This window comes from Pelmatolapia mariae, linkage group LG2 (assembly GCF_036321145.2).
Source record: "Pelmatolapia mariae isolate MD_Pm_ZW linkage group LG2, Pm_UMD_F_2, whole genome shotgun sequence".
NCBI classification, from domain to species: Eukaryota; Metazoa; Chordata; class Actinopteri; order Cichliformes; family Cichlidae; genus Pelmatolapia; species Pelmatolapia mariae.
Window position 1 is genome coordinate 18,884,250 of NC_086228.1, and position 21,036 is coordinate 18,905,285.

Genomic DNA, 21,036 nt, shown 5'->3' on the forward strand with positions numbered 1-21,036 from the left:
GAATAATACATTACAATGTATTATAATGTGTAATATGTGTAATACTCATACTACAATGAGTATTACAAATAGGACATTATTTATTCTTTATAAAATGCTTAAATGCATAATGCAGTAGTTATTTACCAGCTAAAGAGAATGGAACAGCTAATAAAAATGCAGCCAATGATGGTATAATTTATCACACTAGAGTTGCCCTGGTATATGTCCATATTACTGATGTATAAGAAGTTTAATGCATTTATATTTCCTTTGCAAACATTTAAGATCTACCCTCTTATTATCTGAAATGTCATGAACACCGATTATGTTCCTGGGTCAATTTGACCCAGGGCAGGTTTACTCATCCAAAAGTGTTAGAAACACTGGCATTGATTCTTTTACAATTTTCTTTTGTAATTTTGATTTTTTCGTTTTCTGTAGTGATGCAGATGACATGTGACATCTCTTCTGTTCTGGGTCAATCTGACCCGCAATATAACAGGAGGGTTAAGCGATTTAAGACTTACTTATGAGATTTTAAGATCTGACTTTAAAACATACTTATCTCCACTTGAGTTCCTTCACCAAACACGATCTCTCCACATGTGACCACTGCACAGTAGTAGATCGCAGCATCAGAGGAGCTCTGAATAGTTTGGGACAGACTGTGGACACAACGACTTCCCTCTTGCTTTTGACTGTAGTTACTGTGAGTGTAAATAATAGTAGCATGGGATTGTCCTGATCCCGCTCTGAACCAGTACATTCTGTGTTCATCTGGGCACTCGCTTCTGTTCTCTTTGTTATTGGAGAAAAGTGAACACTGGAGAGTCACGGAGCTGCCTGGGTGGACTGACACTGCCTCCGGAGTTTGTTTCACATTGACTGATTTCTGTTCACTGTGACCTGGGTTGTTCAGTAAAAAGCAGTGTTAACAGAATTAAAATATAAAAAAATATATAATACCACACTTGCTGAAAACATTGGTGATTACTAAGTGAGGTAGAAAAAATTAATATATAACATAGTTTACCATTTACAGCCAAGTAGATGCTTGTGTCAAAGGTCTGTGAATAAGCTGATCCATACTGACAGAAATATGTTGCTTCATCTTCTTGATGGATGTTTCTTATTGTAAGAAAATACAGAGCCTGCCCCTCTGATACTGTGAAACGACCGTTGTTAAATTCTTCGCTCACTGTTTGTTTTGTGTAAGATCCCGTAGCAACTGTCTGGATCATATATCCAGGAGACTGCTTAAACCAATGAACAAATTTTCCTTCCTTCTCTGTAACCGAGCACTGGAAAGTAACATTTCCACCAACTTCAACTTCTTTCAAAAGGATCTGGCTGGCAGGATCTGCGCTTTGAATCAGAGCTAAAGACGCAGGACAAAAAGAGATAAAACCAGTAAAGGTTAAAAATCCTCCTTTTTAAACAGTATTGTTTTCACATTATACGGTATCTGTTAAAATCTGTGTAACAACACCACATCATCTTTCACTTACCTATTGTAGTAAAAAGAATCAAAGCAGTCTGTACTCCAATCATTGTGGTGAAACACGCTTGCTGCACGGTTGGTGCCTTCCTACCTAAATGAAGGTTTAGTCACAAGATCATCAAAGTGTACAAAGTAGAAATCATCCTGATTGGCTGAAACACAGAAAATGCACTCCTCCAATGTTCAGCAAATCCATGATCCATTTTGAGTTACTCTTAGACGCATATGTATCATTAGCTAGTGTTTTTTTTATTTTGTCAGTTTAAAACACAAGTTGCGACTTGATAAGGTAGCAACTTAGATTTTGTTTTAATGTGACAGTGATCATCATAATGTTGTTTAACCCTGACTGCAACATTTTCAGTAGTGCTGCACAATTCTGCATATCTTGGTATTGATCTGATACCAAGTAAACATAAGGCCAGTAGTTTTGATACAAATGCTGGTGCCAATACTTTAAACCTGTAAAGGCAGTTTATGAAGGGGAGAGCAGTGTGTCATGATTTATAAGTTTAATTATCATCACATTCTGAACAGATTTTAATGACCACTAAATAACAGTGATTTTCCACAATAATTTGTTAACACAAAATAAATAAAATAGATGTGGCAGTCAACACAAAAGAGTTCAGACACTTTCCATAGCTTAAAGCATTTTTCTTATTCCAAAGAGATCATAATTTAACACAACTCAGTGGACTTCATACTGAACTTAGAGGATAGAAACAAAATATTGATCCTAACGATCAAACTGTGAAAAGCCAATTACTGCTAAAGAGACAGAGAGTGAAAGTGGACAGTGTATCCCTGGTTTTAACATAAAACTTATTGTTGCAGCCAAAGACAACATAAAAGTGATTTCCTTAAATTGATTTTGTGTCCTTATTTTTCTTTGAGTTATTGATTCTGTCACTAGTTACACAAACTAATGTAAGTCTATTATCCGCAACCAAGCAATCACATGGCATCATGTTCCATACTGTCAGAAGGTGCTAAACATGTTAAAAACAGTGTTACATCTATGTCAGTTTTTGCAGAAATATTTCATTGTTCTGTGATGTACTGTGTCTTCTACTGCTTTTTTCCCCTTTCTATTCTTTAGAACTGGTTTACGGACACTGAACACTTTGGGCTTTAACAGGATATGCAGTGAGGTTAGGTGTAGAGGAAGAAAGAGCTACAACAGCTTAATTTTAGTTGGATTTCACTTAAATCTATGTGCTTATTTATACTAACCAAAAAATTACTAAACTAAATTAATTTGTTTTTTCTTTAAAGGGCTAATTTATTATTTTGTTCACAACTTTTTTCCCTAGTGAGTACTCTTTGTTCTCACGTGGGCTGACAACAATAACACAAAAAAAAGAATAAGGAAGTGAAATGGAAGGAAGTGCACACAATACTACTTACTCTCAGTCAGCACTCGCATGGGACAGGTTTCAGGTGTCTCCTGTGAGTAACATAGTTTTATTAAGTCATATTTGCCACTGTTTTAATGTATAGACTTGAACGTGTTCATTAATGTTCATTTTTATTCTGGGTTTTTGGAATGCTAGAGAAATGTAGACCTGGTGCTTTCTATCATTTTCAGTCTGTGTGACAGGCTATGCTCATAACATAACACCCACTATGCCTATTGCAGGGTGTCGTGAAATTTTATCTATATGTATTGCTTATATGAACTCTAAACTATTTATTTATTCATGAATGTATACAAACCATAAACAGCCTCAGATATCTGAATGAGTGAAGGAAACAGCTAACGACAAAAAGAAATAAAAGGAAAATAAAAAGCAGTAAGCCTCAGACAAGTGCTATACAAAAACTTAACGTCCATGACTTTGTATCACTTTATGATAAACCTAACTACAGCTTCTTTCACCCTTGTCTATGCATGTGGTTATTTTTTGTACAGGTTCTCAGTCATCCAGGTCATGGTTTTGAGAGCTTAAAAAAGAAGAAGCTGGACTTCAGGTTTTTAAAAACATTTCTCTCATTCAGGAAGCCTCTTAGAAGAACTTTGAGCACCACGCCTCGGGACCACCTGCAAGAAGACAGCCCCAACTAGGGGTTTATTACACTGAAAAAAGAAAATAGTTGAACCAACTTAATTGAATTATTTCAATTGGTAACACCTAATTTAATTAAGTTCTTTGAAATGAAGTTAATACATTAGATTAACACAACTGATTTAAGTTACATGTACTTAATAAATTAATTGTTGTCAAATAAACATTTTGCATTAATCCAACTTAAAATTAAGACATTTCAACTTAAAGTTTTCAGTTTTTCCAACCCAATAATTTGCATAACCCAAAAGTAAAATATTGCTCTTTGCTAACCTAATAATGTGGTTTAGTGTAAATTACTTTTTGTAGTGACTCTAAAATGAAATTTTAGTTTGTTTTTAATAAAGCTTAAATCAAAATTTTAAGTTGGCTGAAAATATTTTTCAAAAATTCAAAATCCAATGTTTTTTTTTTAAATACTTTATTGTATAAATGTAATAAAGTATTACCTTTATGGCAACCAACACAGCTTTTGGTCAAACACATTACACATTTGTCCTTTTTAAAACACATATGCACAAAATGCAAGTAACGCTTAGTAGGACCACAAAGTTGTCATCAAAGTGTAAAGTGCAACACAGTATTACACAAATATCAATCTCAACACATATAGTGTCAACTATGAAAAAGTGCCCCAAGAGTATACAGAAACTTCTCTTCAGCTATAGCCAATGAATAAATATCTGAACAGTGTAGCTGACCAATGGGGATGAAAAAATATAAACACTCCTTTAGAGTTTTAGAATGTCACAACAGTTTGTTGTATAACTGAGCACATCAAACCTGAAATGCAACCTTTCCCTTGAAACGAAGGCAAATATGTCTGAAAAAAAATTAAAAAATAAATAAAAATACCATACAAAGTATGTATAAAAGCACATTAAATTGTGGTTTGAGGTCTCTTGGAGCATAAAAAATGCCCAACATCCAAAAGAGACTACATATTTTACATGCTATATGTCCAAACACAGTTGTTCCTTCGCATTATGGCACAAGGCCATTTGTTGGTCATTGTTCTGTGTCATTACTGGGAGCTTTGAAGTTTGATATACAGATTTTGGACTTTGGGGGACATCTTGTGCTGATCAAGCTGCATGAAGATTTTTTGGAGCACTTCAAAAGTGAAGCGAAAGGGTTTTGGATAAGCTAGGTTGAGTGCATAGATCAAACCTAGAAGCAGGGCACAAGCTGAGGCAACCGAAGTTAGTTCATGCAACACTTCCACACCCTCAATGACAATGCCAATGTCTTCAGGTGGCTCCTGCAGTCCCTCCCCCTCCTTCCGAATCACATACACTGCCATGGTGACCTCCTCCAGGTCCCTCTGAACATCATCTGCTCCACAGTCCTACAGAGGGGTACAAGACACAAACACAAATCATCATTAGCCTCACTTCTTACTGTGATTAAGTGTTTGGGTGATGTACCAATATGTGTTATGTGCTGGGCTATTTCTTGGCTGGGTGTCATCACACACCAGAAACAGCAGAGAGAGGTGTATCAATCTGACTCTAATCAAATTGTAAGCAAGAAAGATAAGATTTCCCAACATGTCAAACTATTCCTTTGAACTTAAATAATCAAGTAAGCCCTTCTTACTTAAAACAAAGTCAATCCAATATGTAATGTGTTGTTGCTGGGAATTACATAATGTCCAATATGGTCATGATAATAAATACATGTCAGCAATCCAACTATGGTTCACGTGTTATGTTTGTTCTAACAGTTAACTTTTTTTGTGTCCCTTTGACAAGATGTGCTGACAAACTGTTGAAACTTACAAGGTATTCCTTGATCAGGCCATCTGCATCTTCTCCCAGGAAGATGGTGAGGGCTTTCAGCACACATTCCCTCCGATGATTAATGTCCACAGTCTAGAACAACAAATGTTGATTAATTTTAAACTCTAAATTTCATAAGACAGACATCCTTACTCTTATTACTTAACTTACATGTACTTTATTTAAAAACAGTAATTCACAAGCCCAGAGATTCATTACAGAAAGAAAAGGGGATGAGTTCAGTGGTGTATTTTTTGAGTCGCTAAAAACATTCATGCATATGAAAGCCATGATTAGCATTGGCCTGCCCATATTGTCTTTATGAAGGATTCAGATATATTTTGACAGCCCTCTTAGTTACGAAGTATCTTGTTTGATGGTACAGATTTACCTGGTCCAATGTGTCCATGATGTTCGCAATCTTTTGGCGTGTTGCTCCTCCTTTGGCACGTATGACTTTGATCAGCTGACTTGAGTGCATGTCTAACTGGGCCATGAACTTCCACTCAAGAGGAACAGCCATGAGCCTCTGGAACTCTGTATTTATCTAAAAACAAAACACAAATGACAGTAGATATTGTATTATGGAACAAAATGCTGAAACTGATTGTATGCCAAAATGTCTATATCCCAAAAAGTATAACATATATGGAAATTCAAAATGTAAATTCTTTCATTAAGTTCAGTGTTATAAAATCTCAACCACATCAAGTTATGACCGATTCATGAAAGTTAACTGCAATAAATCCTGAAGCATACAGACTTCGATCACTTCAGTTTGTTCTGTCCCAAGTAAAAGATTAAAAAAATGAGTCATAATAATTTAGAGATAAAAATGTCATATTTCATCTGTGGTAATTTATGTTAAAAAAGAGAGTCATTTAGTTAAAAAATATGTTCTATACAGTCAGCATTAGTTTTTCTGTATCTTATTTTGAAGGAGTAATCTGTGTTCGCAATGCATTGTGGGAAGCAGAAGCTGCAGTCAGTTGGGAAACAACATTGTACAGAAAACCTGCCTATCTGTGTTTAAACTTCATCTCCTGTGGCCTGAATCTTTATATACACCATCGAAAGCAATGGTTGTAAGTTTATTACATGTTCTGGTTTGTTTTATATGTTTATAACAACTGATTTAGAGATCGTTTTGTGAATGTGTTTGTACCAGGAATTAGCCTTATCCCAGAAGCGGATTTTGCTTAGAGCATGGTCTATTAACATAGCAATGATGCTAGCGATCTAATTTGCATATCAGAGGATTGTTAAAACTACTGTTTATCATTACTTAGCAGCTAAGCCTAACTTTGATACATGTTTTCTATCACTAGATATTTCTTTTTGTGCATTTATTTCACATGTCAAAGGCTAAAGGATATTTTTTTTTTTCTGGTTTATTTTTTAGTTTCACTCAGCACTTTCATCGAGCTATTCAAGCCACAATTGTAACAGATTGTAAGCTGTTGAGAAGACCGTAATAAAGGAGCAAGACGCTCAGTTTCCTGGCTCATGAAAATTGAGTTTGGCTTGCTGTTGACCTGCGTTAACATACACAGTGTATCCAACACGTAGCGATAACAGTACAGTGAAAAGCCAGGTCAGCAGTTGGTGGAAGATAAAGTTTATGCCACAGCGATGGATGCACCCGGGGAGAAGGCAGAAGAAATGGCTAACTCAGGAGACAAAGCATCATCAGAGGCTAGCTCCCGATCCAAACACTCTGGCTCCAAGCACTCATCTTCCAAGTTGTCCTCAAGGTCCAGTGTATTGGAAGCAGCCATCTTTGCAAGAGCTTCTGCTGAAGCTACAAACACCAAAGCCTTGTACAGTAAGAGACAATTGAAAGCAGCAAGCAAATCTGGAAATGGATTTACAGATGTTAGAGATAGAGAAAAAAGCTGCAGCCGCTACGGCAAAAGCAGAGGTTCTAGAAGCTGCCGCAGCTGTTGAACAAGAAAAAGGAGAAAGTTTAAAAAGTTCAGTCCCACCACAAGTTACCAGACAGAGAACTATGGAGTACGTGCAACATCAAACCCAGCTAAAGTCACATCCGGCTGAAGAAGGAACACCTCAAGTCGAACTGACAGCAAAGGCACCATCATTCACTCCAAGGAAACCAACCTCCTCTCCACCTGTACTCTCAAAAATGTACATAGAGGAGGAAACTTTTGGCCCAGCAAGAGAGTATGTCGAGCCGAACAGTCACCATGCTCCTCACAATAGTGATGCACCTATGGCTGACTTCGCTAGGTTCCTTGCACGCAGAGAGTTGATCACAACAGGGCTCTTTAAGTTTGATGACACTCCTGAAAATTTTAGAGCATGGCAGTCTTCATTCTTAAATGCAACTGGAGGCATTGATCTTACATACAGCCAGCAGTTAGATCTCCTAGTCAAGTGGCTCGGTAAAGAGTCCTCAGAGCATGTTAAAAGAATCCGGGCTGTTTATACCAGTAAACCCAAAGCTGCCTTCCAGTTGTCATGGGATAGGCTGGAGGAGTGTTATGCTACACCCGAAGTAGTAGAGAATGCCTTGTTTAAAAAACTGGACAGTTTTCCTCGCCTTACAAACAGAGACAATGTTAAACTTAGGGAACTAGGAGATTTGCTCCTAGAGCTGCAGGTTGCTAAAGACGAAGCCTACCTCCCAGGCCTCGCTTACTTTGACACACCACGTGGGGTTAAGCCCATAGTGGAAAAGCTGCCTCCAAGCTTACAAGATAAATGGCTCCACACTGGTTCAAAATACAAACAAAAATATAATGTGACGTTCCCTCCATTCTCATACTTTGTAAAGTTTGTCCAAGAGGAGGCAAAAGCAAGAAACGATCCGAGTTTTGTGTCATGCAGCAGCCAACCCCTCAACAAAGGTGAGAGACCACCATTCAAACAAACTAGCTACAAATCACCTCTAACTGTAAATAGAACAGAGGTTGATACAAGTGCTTCTGCTAGTATCAGAGAGGATGATCTAACACATTACTGTCCAGTCCACAAGAAAACGCATCCTCTAGCCAAATGTAGAGCTTTCCGGATCAAACCACTACAAGAAAGACGAAACATACTCAAAGAACACAAACGATGTTTTCACTGTTGTTCTCCCATGCACACTATAAAGGACTGCGACCTGAGGGTCAAGTGTGAGGAGTGCCAAAGTGAAAAACATTGCTCTGCCATGCACCCTGACACGAGTCAAAAACCCCAGCCAGAAAATGCACCTGAACCAGAGCCTCAGCCTCAAGACAACACTCTACCCAAGGTGACGTCACGATGCACTGAGATCTGTGGTGAAGGCTGTCCTCCGCGTTCTTGCTCCAAGGTATGTCTAGTTCGAGTTTTCCCTAAAGGTCAACCAGAACGGTCTGTTAAGATGTACGCCATTCTTGATGATCAGAGCAATTGCTCGCTGGCACGTCCTGAATTCTTTGAGCTATTTGGAATCAAGGGTAGCCCTCTGACATACCATATGAGAACGTGTGCTGGTCTAACTCAAATGCTCGGCAGGAAAGCAGTGGGGTTCCAAATTGAGCCTGTAGGTGAAGGCCCACGTCTAGACCTTCCTCCTCTCATTGAATGTGATGAGATAGTATTTAACAGAGACGAAATACCTACACCTGAAGTCGCTCTTGCCCATGCCCATTTGAAACATCTGGCTCCTCTGATACCTAAGCACGACCCAGCTGCCCAGATTGCAGTTCTACTGGGCAGAGACATCATACAAGTCCACAAGGCACGACAACAAGTCAACGGACCCCACAACGCTCCCTTTGCTCAGCGCCTAGACCTAGGCTGGGTAATCGTGGGGGAAGTATGCCTCAATGCTCACTGGCCAACGGTCAATGCCTATAAAACTCACGTGCTCTCCAACGGACGTCCATCTCTCCTCACTCCTTGTCCTAACAGCATGAAGATCAAAGAAAAACCATGCTATGGCGGGGAGCACAAGAGTAGCTTCTTAAAACGCAGTTCCAAACTTAACGCAGCAGAAGAAAAGCTTGGAGAGAAAGTTTTTGAGCGCACAGAGTATGACAACCAGCATGCCCTGTCCTTTGAGGATGAGACCTTCCTTAAGATAATGGAAAAGGAAGTCCACCAGGATGGAAACAATAACTGGATTGCTCCTTTACCATTCAAGTCCCCTCGCTTGCCACTTCCAAATAACAGAGACCAAGCGCTGTCTAGACTCAACTCACTGAGACGCAACTTAACCAAAAATCCTCAAATGAAAGAGCAGTTTTCAGAATTTATGGACAAGCTGTTTAAAAACAATCACGCAGAGATTGCTCCACCCATTGATGACAACACTGAGTACTGGTACCTGCCTATTTTCGGCGTATATCATCCCCAGAAGCCCGGTCAGATACGGGTGGTCTTTGACTCTAGTGCCGAGCAGTCTGGAGTGTCACTCAATTCAGTGTTATTAACGGGCCCTGATCTCAATAACACCCTCCTTGGCGTCCTGATTCGGTTTAGGAAAGAGCTCATTGCAACCACTGCTGACATCCAGCAGATGTTTTACGGGTTCCTGGTTAGACCAGACCACAGAGATTATTTGAGGTTCCTGTGGCACAAGGACAATGACTTGTCAAAAGAGGTGCAGGAGTACCGCATGCGGGTACATGTTTTTGGTAATAGCCCGTCACCAGCGGTAGCCATCTATTGCCTTCGAAGAGCCATCCAGGAAGGTGAGGCAAAGTTTGGAGCAGACACAAGACACTTCGTCGAGAGACACTTCTACGTCGATGACGGGCTGATTTCAGTTCCCACAGAGTCTGCAGCCATCGATCTGCTCAAGCGCACATGTGCATCCTTAGCTGAGTCTAACCTCAAGCTCCACAAAATCGCCTCGAATAGTGTCTCAGTCATGCAGGCATTCAAGCCAGAGGATTTGGCCTCCGGCATCAAAGATTTGAGTCTCGGCGACGATGCTTTACCGGCCCAGAGAAGTCTAGGAATGTGCTGGGACATTAACACTGACTCATTTACCTTCAAGGTAGCTGTCAATGACAAACCCTATACCCGCCGCGGGGTTCTCTCAGTGATTAATAGCATCTTCGACCCCTTGGGACTAGCATCACCAGTGACAATCAAAGGCAGACTCTTGTTACGCAAAATGTCAAATGGAGTCCAAGATTGGGATGCTTCTCTCCCCCAAGAGGAGATGGACGCATGGGAAACATGGAAAATGTCCCTCCAAGATCTGAGCAGCCTCAGAGTGCCGCGCTGCTATGTACCAGCCTCCCTTTCCAAGTCCACTTACACTGAACTGTGTGTCTTTAGTGATGCCTCAAGCTGGGCTATTGCAGCAGTAGCATATTTGAAAACAGTCAATGCAGAAGGACAATGTGAAGTTGGATTTGTGCTTGGGAAAGCAAAACTTTCACCCCAACCAGAACCCACAATACCTCGTCTTGAGCTTTGTGGAGCAGTTCTAGCGGTGGAGATGGCGGAGCTCATTCTGGATGAACTTGATCATAAACCAAACACTGTCAAATTCTACTGTGACAGCAGGGTGGTTCTTGGGTACATTTGCAACGATTCAAAGCGCTTTTATGTCTACGTACATAATCGAGTTCATCGTATACGCCAGTCCACATCCCCTGAACAGTGGCATTATGTTACATCAGAGCAAAACCCAGCCGATCTAGCAACCAGGTCAGTACCTGCATCGCAGCTCATGGACACTATGTGGTTTAAGGGACCAGACTTCCTTTACAAACTACATGAACCAGAGACACATGAATCGTTTGAGCTGGTTGAACCTGGAGTGGATGCTGAAATCCGACAAGTTGGTACTTTCATTACTCAGATTCAGAAGAGCGGACTCACACCAGAACGCTTCCAACGCTTTTCAAGCTGGACGTCACTGGTACGTGCCATTGCCTTCTTAATTCACCAAGCTCGTTCTCACTCATCAAGCAACTCGTCAAATCATTCATGTAGGGGCTGGCATAGATGCAGAGAACCACGCACTCCAGAGGAGATGGATGCCGCCAGTAACCTCATTCTCCAGTCTGTTCAAAAGGACGCCTTTCCTGATGAGTATGCTGCTCTCCAAACCAGTCAAACCATCCACAGCTCTAGCCCCATTGTGGCCCTTGACCCCTTCTTGGATGAAGGCCTCATCAAAGTTGGAGGTCGCCTCAAACATGCTTCATTGGACCCAACGTTAAAGAATCCAAAAATTCTGCCAAGCAAGCATCATGTGTCAAAGTTGCTTGTCCTGCACTATCATGCTAAGGTTGTGCATCAAGGAAGACAGTTCACAGAGAGTGCAGTTAGGCAAGCTGGACTGTGGACTGCAGGCTGCAAAAGACTGGTCTCATCCATCATCCACCGCTGCGTAACATGCAAGAAACTCAGGGGGAAACTAGAGACTCAAAAAATGGCAGATCTCCCGCCTGAAAGACTTGAAACATGCCCTCCATTTTCATACGTCGGGTTGGATGTGTTTGGCCCATGGTCAGTGGTCACTCGACGCACACGAGGTAGCGCACAAAGTGAGAGGTGGGCAATACTTTTTACGTGTATGACTACAAGAGGTGTACACATCGAAGTCATTGAATCTATGGACACTTGCAGCTGCATAAATGCAATCCGCAGATTCTTTGCAATAAGAGGCCCAGCCAAACAAATGCGGTCAGACAGGGGCACCAACTTCATCACAGCAAGCGTGGAGCTTGGCATGGCACAACCAAACAAGAACCCTCCCGACATTGTCAACCATCTTCACGCCAGCGGTTGCACATGGGAGTTCAACCCCCCACATGCTTCCCACATGGGGGGCGTCTGGGAAAGGATGATTGGGGTAACTCGCCGAATATTAGATTCTATGCTCTTGCAGAACAAACACACCCGTCTGACACATGAGGTGCTTTGTACCCTAATGGCTGAGGTATCGTCAATAATCAATGCAAGGCCCTTGGTCCCTATTTCAACTGACCCTTCCTCACCATTCATACTCTGTCCTGCAATGATACTGACCCAAAAGCAGGGCGTTCCTTCTCCACTAGGAGACTTTTGTGGAAAAGACTTGCTCAAGAACCAGTGGAAACAAGTGCAAGCACTCGCCAATGGTTTCTGGAGTCGCTGGAGAAACGAATATCTCAACACCCTCCATCAGTAATCATCAGTAGTGGCATCAGTAATGCCAGGCGGGGAGTGTTCTGTCCCAAGTAAAAGATTAAAAAAATGAGTCATAATAATTTAGAGATAAAAATGTCATATTTCATCTGTGGTAATTTATGTTAAAAAAAGAGAGTCATTTAGTTAAAAAATATGTTCTATACAGTCAGCATTAGTTTTTCTGTATCTTATTTTGAAGGAGTAATCTGTGTTCGCAATGCATTGTGGGAAGCAGAAGCTGCAGTCAGTTGGGAAACAACATTGTACAGAAAACCTGCCTATCTGTGTTTAAACTTCATCTCCTATGGCCTGAATCTTTATATACACCATCGAAAGCAATGGCTGTAAGTTTATTACATGTTCTGGTTTGTTTTATATGTTTATAACAACTGATTTAGAGATCGTTTTGTGAATGTGTTTGTACCAGGAATTAGCCTTATCCCAGAAGCGGATTTTGCTTAGAGCATGGTCTATTAACATAGCAATGATGCTAGCGATCTAATTTGCATATCAGAGGATTGTTAAAACTACTGTTTATCATTACTTAGCAGCTAAGCCTAACTTTGATACATGTTTTCTATCACTAGATATTTCTTTTTGTGCATTTATTTCACATGTCAAAGGCTAAAGGATATTTTATTTTCTGGTTTATTTTTTAGTTTCACTCAGCACTTTCATCGAGCTATTCAAGCCACAATTGTAACAGATTGTAAGCTGTTGAGAAGACCGTAATAAAGGAGCAAGACGCTCAGTTTCCTGGCTCATGAAAATTGAGTTTGGCTTGCTGTTGACCTGCGTTAACATACACAGTGTATCCAACACGTAGCGATAACAGTACACAGTTCCATTCTTACCTCTTTCTGTGTGAAGAGTGCAGGCCATCTGTCCTTCAGTTCCTGAATGCTTGGTTCTTGGTTTACCACCTCATGTCGTCTGTAGGCAAACGTGTTAGCCATTTTGTCTGCGATGACCCTTTCATTGTCCCTTATCCCGATCTCTGTCAGAAGTTCTAGTCTCACTTTTTCCATGCTGTCCAGAGTCTCACCAGTAGGAAATGATGGATAAAAGTTAGTTTCAGAACGTTTTGGCTTCTTCACTTTTTTAGCAGGGAAAGCATCTGTAGTAGCTTTAGATTTCAGTGAGTTTACACACAGCTCTGGACACCCCTGTAATTTGAGCTGGGTCCTGTAGTTTGCCATTTTGTACTTCAGTCGTTGTTTCCAACCGTAGCAGCCATTGAATGATCCAGGTTCTTTCAAACATGGGTGCTTTTTGATAAGGGCCTCTGCAGCTGCGCAGAAATGTGCATCCTCTGGATAGGCCTTGTAACGGTAAATTTCTTCTGCAACTCTTTTCAGGATATCAGACAGCATTCGGGCGCTTAAAGTCAACATTTTTTGGCTCACACGGTACTCAGTATTCCCCCTCTCTAGCTGTAGCTCTGTGTCATATGAAAATTGGGGAATTGCAAAGTCTTCTGGCCACTGTTGTGTTCGAGATGACATAGATTCAGGGGATGAGAGGATAATTGTGTCATTTGATGCCACCGAAATACCGTCATCAGACTCAAATGAAAGAGACAGAGATGAAGTGGACTGATCGGCACTGATCAAAGGTGGATTTGTTTGCTGGTGGATCACTTTGATTGTCCCCAAATTCCGAAGTTCGGTGGTAGAATTCAGATTGAAGAAGTCGTTGCCAAAGTCTTGGTCCATGTATTGCAGTCTGAAGTTACCTTTTAACCCAAAGGTAGTCTTTATCGTGCTGAGAAGGTCTTCAAGTGACTCTGGGATGCCATTTGGAAGAGTCAGCTTTTCAATGTTGTTCTCTCCTAAAATCACCTTCAGTCTTGCAGGTGTTGAACCAGCCATGGTGGTCTGAGAACAAAGCACAAGCACAGTTAGTGAGGATCAACATGTAAACCACTGACATTTCCAATTAGGAGAATTTAATGTCAAACTAGAGGAAAAGAGAGAAGGCAAAGAGAGGAGGAAAGGGGAGGAGAAAATGAAGAGGAGAGGTGGAGATCAGCTGAGGCAGCGAGGAGAGAAGGCAAACCGAAGAGGAGAGGGGAGGAGAAGAGAGATGGCGAGAATATGGGAGACATTGAAGAGAAGAGAGAAGGAGAGGAGGTGAGGAGAATATAGGAGACAACAAGGAGAGGAAAGAAGAAAAAGAGAAGAGAAGCAAAAGGGGGGAGAGCATAGGATTAGCATTCACTGACTGGAATCCAGCAACCTGCATTAAAAAAATGACATAACTGATGAATTGCCAATGACATCATGTCAAGAGATGTACTCTAAGACACTTTTTCAGCTGAGAATCAGAGAGGAGAAACACACAGTTTTACTTGCATGCAAGGGCAGCCACAGAGCACCTGCACTTGGAGTGAGGGCTCCGAGACTCGCGCTCTGCCACTGCCCTGGTCTTTATTTATACACAAGAAGAGTAATACAACAGTGAATACGTTTGTTCAGTGGAATGTTGATGAGTGAGCATGTGCGGATATATGTGTGTGTGTGTGTGCGCGTGCGTGCGTGTGCCAGGAGAGGCTCCTCTCCTGGTACAAAGTGAAACTGCTCATTAAGCTCTTATCTAGCAGGTACTGCTCCTTCCCTGTATGATAACGGGTCACAGTGAATCAAAACAGTCTGAGTTATAAAGAGTTCATCATGCAGTAGTCTATCATATGCAAACTTATATTATTAAAAGATTATACTGACAATTTTCTATTGACACATCATCACACCACTTTGGCTTGCAGTATAAAATAAATATGTTCTGAGAACACATTAGTATTGTATGGGTCTGGGTTTTGTTTTCCCACTTAAGAAAATACTTTATCATATTTTGAGGCCTCACCCTTTAAACATGGACATATCTTTTCAAGGTGACAAGACGCATCCCTCTAATTTTGTAGTCTGCCAGTGGGTAGGTATCATGCAGTTCTTGTGGCTCAACAAGTTCCACTTCTTTGCTTGGTGATGTTTTGAGATCATAAGCTCTGTAGTGTTCCATATACCATCCGCTAAGCTTTTTCAGAATGAAGATTAGTTTGTCCTGCAGTATCACCATTTGGATGATTTCACCAAACTCTGGCAGTCCTCCCAGTGAGCCGTGGATCAAGATCATCCCACACTTGTAGATTAGTCCATTATATGCTACACTTTTAGCCAAGCACACATTGTCCATATCTGGAGACTTCTGTCTCAGTGCATTTGAGATGTCCTTGTTAAGAACATCAATGTGAACAGTGGAAACATCTGTTACTTCCAGTGGGGGTTTGGCAAAGCTAATTGCATGCAAATGATATGCAATCTGATACTGATGTCTCTGTGAAAGGGAAAGAAGTACATTTTTGAAGCATCTGATGTTCCTTGCAACTCTTTTAAAAAAACTATGCTTTGCTTCGAATCGCATAGTGCAACCAGTGGCCCAAACTTACGGATCAAGTATGGATAATGTTCCAAGTAGTGGTGCTTTGGTTTAAGATTAACATCTGGGAAAACCTCTTGAAACTTGATTCTGTGCTCGGAGATCTTAAAACCAAGATATGCAATGGAGTCCTCAGTATGAACAGGACTGACAACAAGATCAACAATGTCCTTCAAGTCTGTTAAGATGTGCCAAGCAGGCTCCTCACAGGGTACACTCTGCCCAACGAACAAAGGCAAAAATCTGGTAAGACTCCAGTTCTCGTGTGCATTCCCTCCTACACTTTTTTTGGATGCAAAACTGAGAGCCACAGGATGAGGTCGATTTGTTTTGTCAGCCCACTTAAAGTTGAAAGATGATATTGCTTCATTCAATGTACATAATGTGAAATACTTTTTTTTGATTAACAAATTGAGGCAAAGCGCAAGTTCAAAAGGAACAATTCCCTCAAAAAGATCATGTACAACATCAGGTGGAAACCCAGTGGTAACATCAAAATGTGAGAGGTGCTTTGACAAAATACACTTTGATTTCACACCATAATAACTGGGCAATTTGTTTTCCTCAATAATTCGTAAATGATCTGCATGAATGTCTTTTGTTCTTAAAGTAACGACTTCACTTCTGACTTCAATAGTCTGGAACTCTGATGTTTCTGCAGTGCAAAATCTACATACGTATGTCCCTGGATTTCAAAGAATCCAGCAATACTGTGTGCACCAAGGTTGTCGGCAACAACACACTGAACAGTGCCTTTTACTGTTCTGCCCAACTTTGACAGAAATATCCCACTCTGTTCCAAAATTACAAGATCATTAATTACAGGTTTTAACACTTTCTCATACCCATAGCACTTCAGATCATTACTTTTGATTAAAGCAGCCAAATAGATTGAGGTTAAAGCAGAATTACAGCCTGGTGGCAAATTACCCAAAACCCAGTACAATCCACAAATTTTATGCTTCCTCCGTGATGTACCAAGGGGATTATATATTTCGAATTCATCAATGTATAATATCAATGAAATGCTTTCCTGCTTGGACAACAGTCCATTTTCATGGAAGAAGTCACCATCGAAGATAGTTTTGTAGTGCACAGAAGTTTTTTGAGGCTGATTATCTACAGTATTCAAATTAACAGCCTGATCCAAGATTGTCTGGCAGTCAAGAATATGATGCAAAGACTTTAAAATTGAAATATATTGGAATGACTTGTTATTTTTTCGGTCAAGTATATATTCCACTGGTTCCACTACTTTAAAGTGGCTCTTATAGTATGCTTTTCGTCTCCAAGGACTGGAAAGTGGACCTTTATCTCCAATTGCTTTTTTTACAGGGTTTGTCTCACAGAGTACACCGGCTAGCTTTTCAACAACTGACTGGTCAAATTGGCATCCATTGTCTTGTAATACTTGGCTAATAGTCTTTTGGGTAATCGCCACAGAAACAGAACCAATCAAATAGTTTAACTCCTGCAAAAGCTCATCTACAGCTGCATTAGACACAAGAAAGATGTGTTCCAACTTAAGGAGCACTGAAGCAATTTTAAGCTCAATATCCTTCTCTAAGTTTTCAGAATACCCATTGTCAAAAGCAGAATTTAAATTTACATCACTCTCTATAATTTCCACATCTGAAATATCACTGGCAACACTGGCACAAGATTCATCAACAGAACTTATTCCAGGCTTAAATGTGTTCACTGTACCAGAGTGTTTTCTGTATTTATGACTTTTGAAGTTCTCATAGACATTGGTTTTATATTCACAGTTTTGGAACACACATGTTACAGTCTCCTTATTTTTAAGATGCTGATAGATATGTTGAAAATATTCTCTTTCTGTGGAGAGTTGATTATGGCCACAAATATGGCAAGTGAATGTGGACGCAGCTTTGGAGACTGCTTGTTGGGCAGGGTGATTTCTTGATAGATGGCTCAGTAGGGCGTTCCAAGTCTTGAACCTACATGCACAATTTAAATAAGTGCATAGATATGAGTGGCCTCGTCCGTAATGCCTATGAATCAGTTTGTAGTGTTTGAGCAATTCAGATCTTTTTGTTAATGTTGTCCCACAGTCCTTGCATCTCCACATGAAGCATAGCACTGGAGAAACAAAGAGACACGCTTTACTGGGTGTATATAAATAATTTGAGAAAAACACAGAGGGAGAGTTGGGCAATATTACAATATATCAATATGGTGATATGAGACTAGATCTCATCTCAGCTTTTTGCCACATTGCCCAACACAAAGCGAATCATTTAAACACAAAATGTATTCATCAAATGTAGCCAGCCCTCTCTAATTAGATTTTAAAGGGATAAGTTCAAAACAAAAGTTTAAAAACAAAACCCAAATGCCCATAGGTACATTTTTTTTTTTTTGCAATTGTTTTATATATAAAGCCGATTCCTGTTCAGTGTAAAACTGAATTAAGTTTAAATGAGACATTACTATTTTGAACTTGCATACCTTTGTTGTTGATGAAGTGAAAGTACGCAAGTTCACAGGTAAAACGAGCTGCCTGGCACGCCTCCACACAGGAATGCCCCTCTTGAAGTAGTCACAGAGCTGAGAAGAAGTTAGGTCAGAAGGTGGCGATGGGGCATCACATTGGACACCAAGCCAAAGGTTGTGGCACTGTCCAGGGTTCCAACCAGAGGTGATGTAATCTTTCTGCCATCAGCAGACACCCCTCTGGAGAGGTTGACAGGAAGGAAAGGAAGCGCTACCCAAAGTCCTAAAGATTAAAGATATGTTCGAGTTAGTCTGTCGATCTTTCATCATGTTTACAGTGTTCATCTGCATCTATGTACTTATATATGTATTCAGACACAGACCAGAAGTGTGCTAGGTCTACAAGAAATCTGATGGCTGTATTTTCTGTGTTCAATAGCGTAATACTTTCTTCTATGATTTCTAATTTTGATTTTCTGCCGCACACCATCTCCCTCTCACACGGCTGATCCGTGCGTGTACGAGCGCTGCACGCACCCTTTCTCCTCGCCTTCTTAACGTCATGTACAATGAAAGCAATGCAAGCGGCAGTAAATGCATGCTTCCTGGAGCCACCACAGCTAAACTTTACCTCCTACATCACCCGTGGCCGTGACCGCATGAACTATTCGCGCCGACAGGCATACTGCGAACAACCACTCGTGTATAAATGCGCGCGCCCGAAGTAACGTAGTCTGAAGAGAACCGCGGCCCAGCTTGCCGCTATAATGTGCTAATGCTAATGAATAACTAACAGTAAGCCAACACCGACACACTGCATGAATACACAACTTTAAGCTAGCGTTACGATATTAAAACAAGAGAGTACCGCCGGCAAACTACTAACTTAACCTACATGTCCAAGCACAAACTACCAACAGGTCTGACATTTCGCTAATGTTAGCAGGGCTGAATGATAGCGGTTTGGTCAGGTCAGTTTACTAAACACTTAACAAACTTAACAATACAGTTGGAATATTTTTATATCTAATATATTAAAATATGTGTTCTACATTTGACTTACCTTCAAGGACTATGGAAAAAGTAATATCTTCGTTACCTTATTGACCAAATTGTTCACGAGGTCCTGCCTGCAGCCAAGTGCCTCTCAAATTGTTGTTCTCAACCGCAGGTAGAAAATTCTGGAGAAGGCGGAGACGTCATGACATCAGACGCACTGCGTCACGAGAAACCTAATTGATGCAGGTTGACTCTAATGAGAATAGCAGGTTACATGTGTACTGAGGGAACACAACGTAATAACAAGTTGATATACTCCACAAATGTAGACTGGCTCCACTAAAGCAGAAATCTTAATGAAACTCACTCTGAACTTTACGTAACTTCAACTACTGCTGAAATACACTTTTTAGAGTGTACTAGATGTAAATGTCTTCTGTGACCCTTTATTATACCCTGGTCTAGAAGAAACTGGAGTGCAGCAACACACAAAAAAAAAAACAAAGCAAAAAAAAAGAAAGATAACGCCCTCGCTCTCTGCTCCCAAGGAAAGACCAACGCTGCCAAGGACTGCAGTTTCACAACAACCAGATATTTTATTAATCTCAAAAGCTAGCAAGCCTAAGGGCATGGTCAAAACAACAAACAAAATACTCTATAAATGAAACAGAACTGACTTACCTATAACAAGATTAAAACAAAATTAAAAATTGTTTTATTAGTTTTAATCTTTTAACTTTATGCACATTGCATCAAGCAAAAATTTAATTATATGCAACAATCTTTGACTTGAAGAAACTGTTGAACATTTAAACCTTTTTTCTGCATATTCCAGCATATAAAAATATTTTTTTGTGTTTAGACTCACTCTTTCAAATAGATGAAAGTAAAACACAGCAGACAATAAATAAAATCAAAAAGTCAGCGGCACTAAGTCCTGTCAATCTTAAATCTATTTTCACCTGTTTAGCAGGAGTGTATGGGCTCAAATTGTGGTCATAAATATTTTGTACTTGTAAAAGAAATGCGTATTTCTGTACTGAGTTTTGTAACCTTGTAAACCAAAATATCTGAATGTTTTATGTTTGTGAATTTGTGTGTATGTAAAAAAGCAGTGTTGTGGAAATGACACAGTCTTAACTAGTGGGGATAGTTAGACATGTTCAAATGTTATTATTGATCATTTGAAAATAAAACAACATGAACTCTTGTAGAGGACATAAAGCGAGAGACAGAAACGACAAGGAGCAGGCGCATCTAGTATGCATAGAGCTGCCACAAAAACCCACAGAGCTCAGCAGCCAGCGCAACACATTCTGGATCCTTGGCTTTTAGTTAGCAGTTAGCATTAACAGCACATGTTGCGTCCGCTGTGAAAGGGCCTTTATGCTGCGGACTGTGACTCACAGCAATGGTCCCGGGTCAGCCCTGAGTTTGTGTTAAACTAATCCTAAAGTAATAATGGTATTTCTACCCACTGATATACCACAACTTTATCCTTTCAACAGCTACAAAAAGTTAGGGGACCTAGATTCTATGAGATATTTATTGTTACATCTTGTGAGGCTGTGGGAGTGTTTGGTTCGGGTGTTTGCCTGCTCTCTCCGCCTCCTCCTCTCTTGCCACTCCTACCCCTCTGTCTCTAGCTGTGTCCCAAAATGTAGGCTGCATCCTTCGGAGGCCGCATTTG

General features: G+C 40.4%; 1 protein-coding gene and 1 gene segment (V, D, J or C); both read right to left on the reverse strand.

Annotated features, from left to right (window-relative positions):
- Nucleotides 1–460: 460 nt before the first annotated feature.
- LOC134633695 (Ig kappa chain V region K29-213-like) lies at nt 461–1,223 on the reverse strand. The segment is given in 3 exon segments: nt 461–465; nt 544–888; nt 1,016–1,223. Coding segments are annotated over 3 exon segments (558 nt in total).
- A 2,789-nt stretch (nt 1,224–4,012) lies between these two features.
- Nucleotides 4,013–19,491, reverse strand: LOC134635907 (uncharacterized). Of its 3 annotated transcripts, none has more exons than XM_063485602.1 (6): nt 19,447–19,491; nt 18,363–18,630; nt 13,310–14,332; nt 5,725–5,880; nt 5,334–5,426; nt 4,013–4,900 (listed from the first exon to the last, which is right to left on the reverse strand). In XM_063485602.1, the coding sequence occupies exons 3-6, from the start codon at nt 14,324–14,326 to the stop codon at nt 4,577–4,579; spliced, it is 1,590 nt and encodes a 529-aa protein (XP_063341672.1). In that variant the 5' UTR covers nt 14,327–14,332; nt 18,363–18,630; nt 19,447–19,491; the 3' UTR covers nt 4,013–4,576. The 3 variants fall into 3 exon arrangements, with proteins under 3 accessions (XP_063341672.1, XP_063341663.1, XP_063341655.1); XM_063485593.1 differs by having other exon boundaries at nt 19,411–19,488; XM_063485585.1 differs by lacking the exon at nt 19,447–19,491 and having other exon boundaries at nt 18,363–18,897.
- Between the last annotated feature and the right edge of the window lie 1,545 nt (nt 19,492–21,036).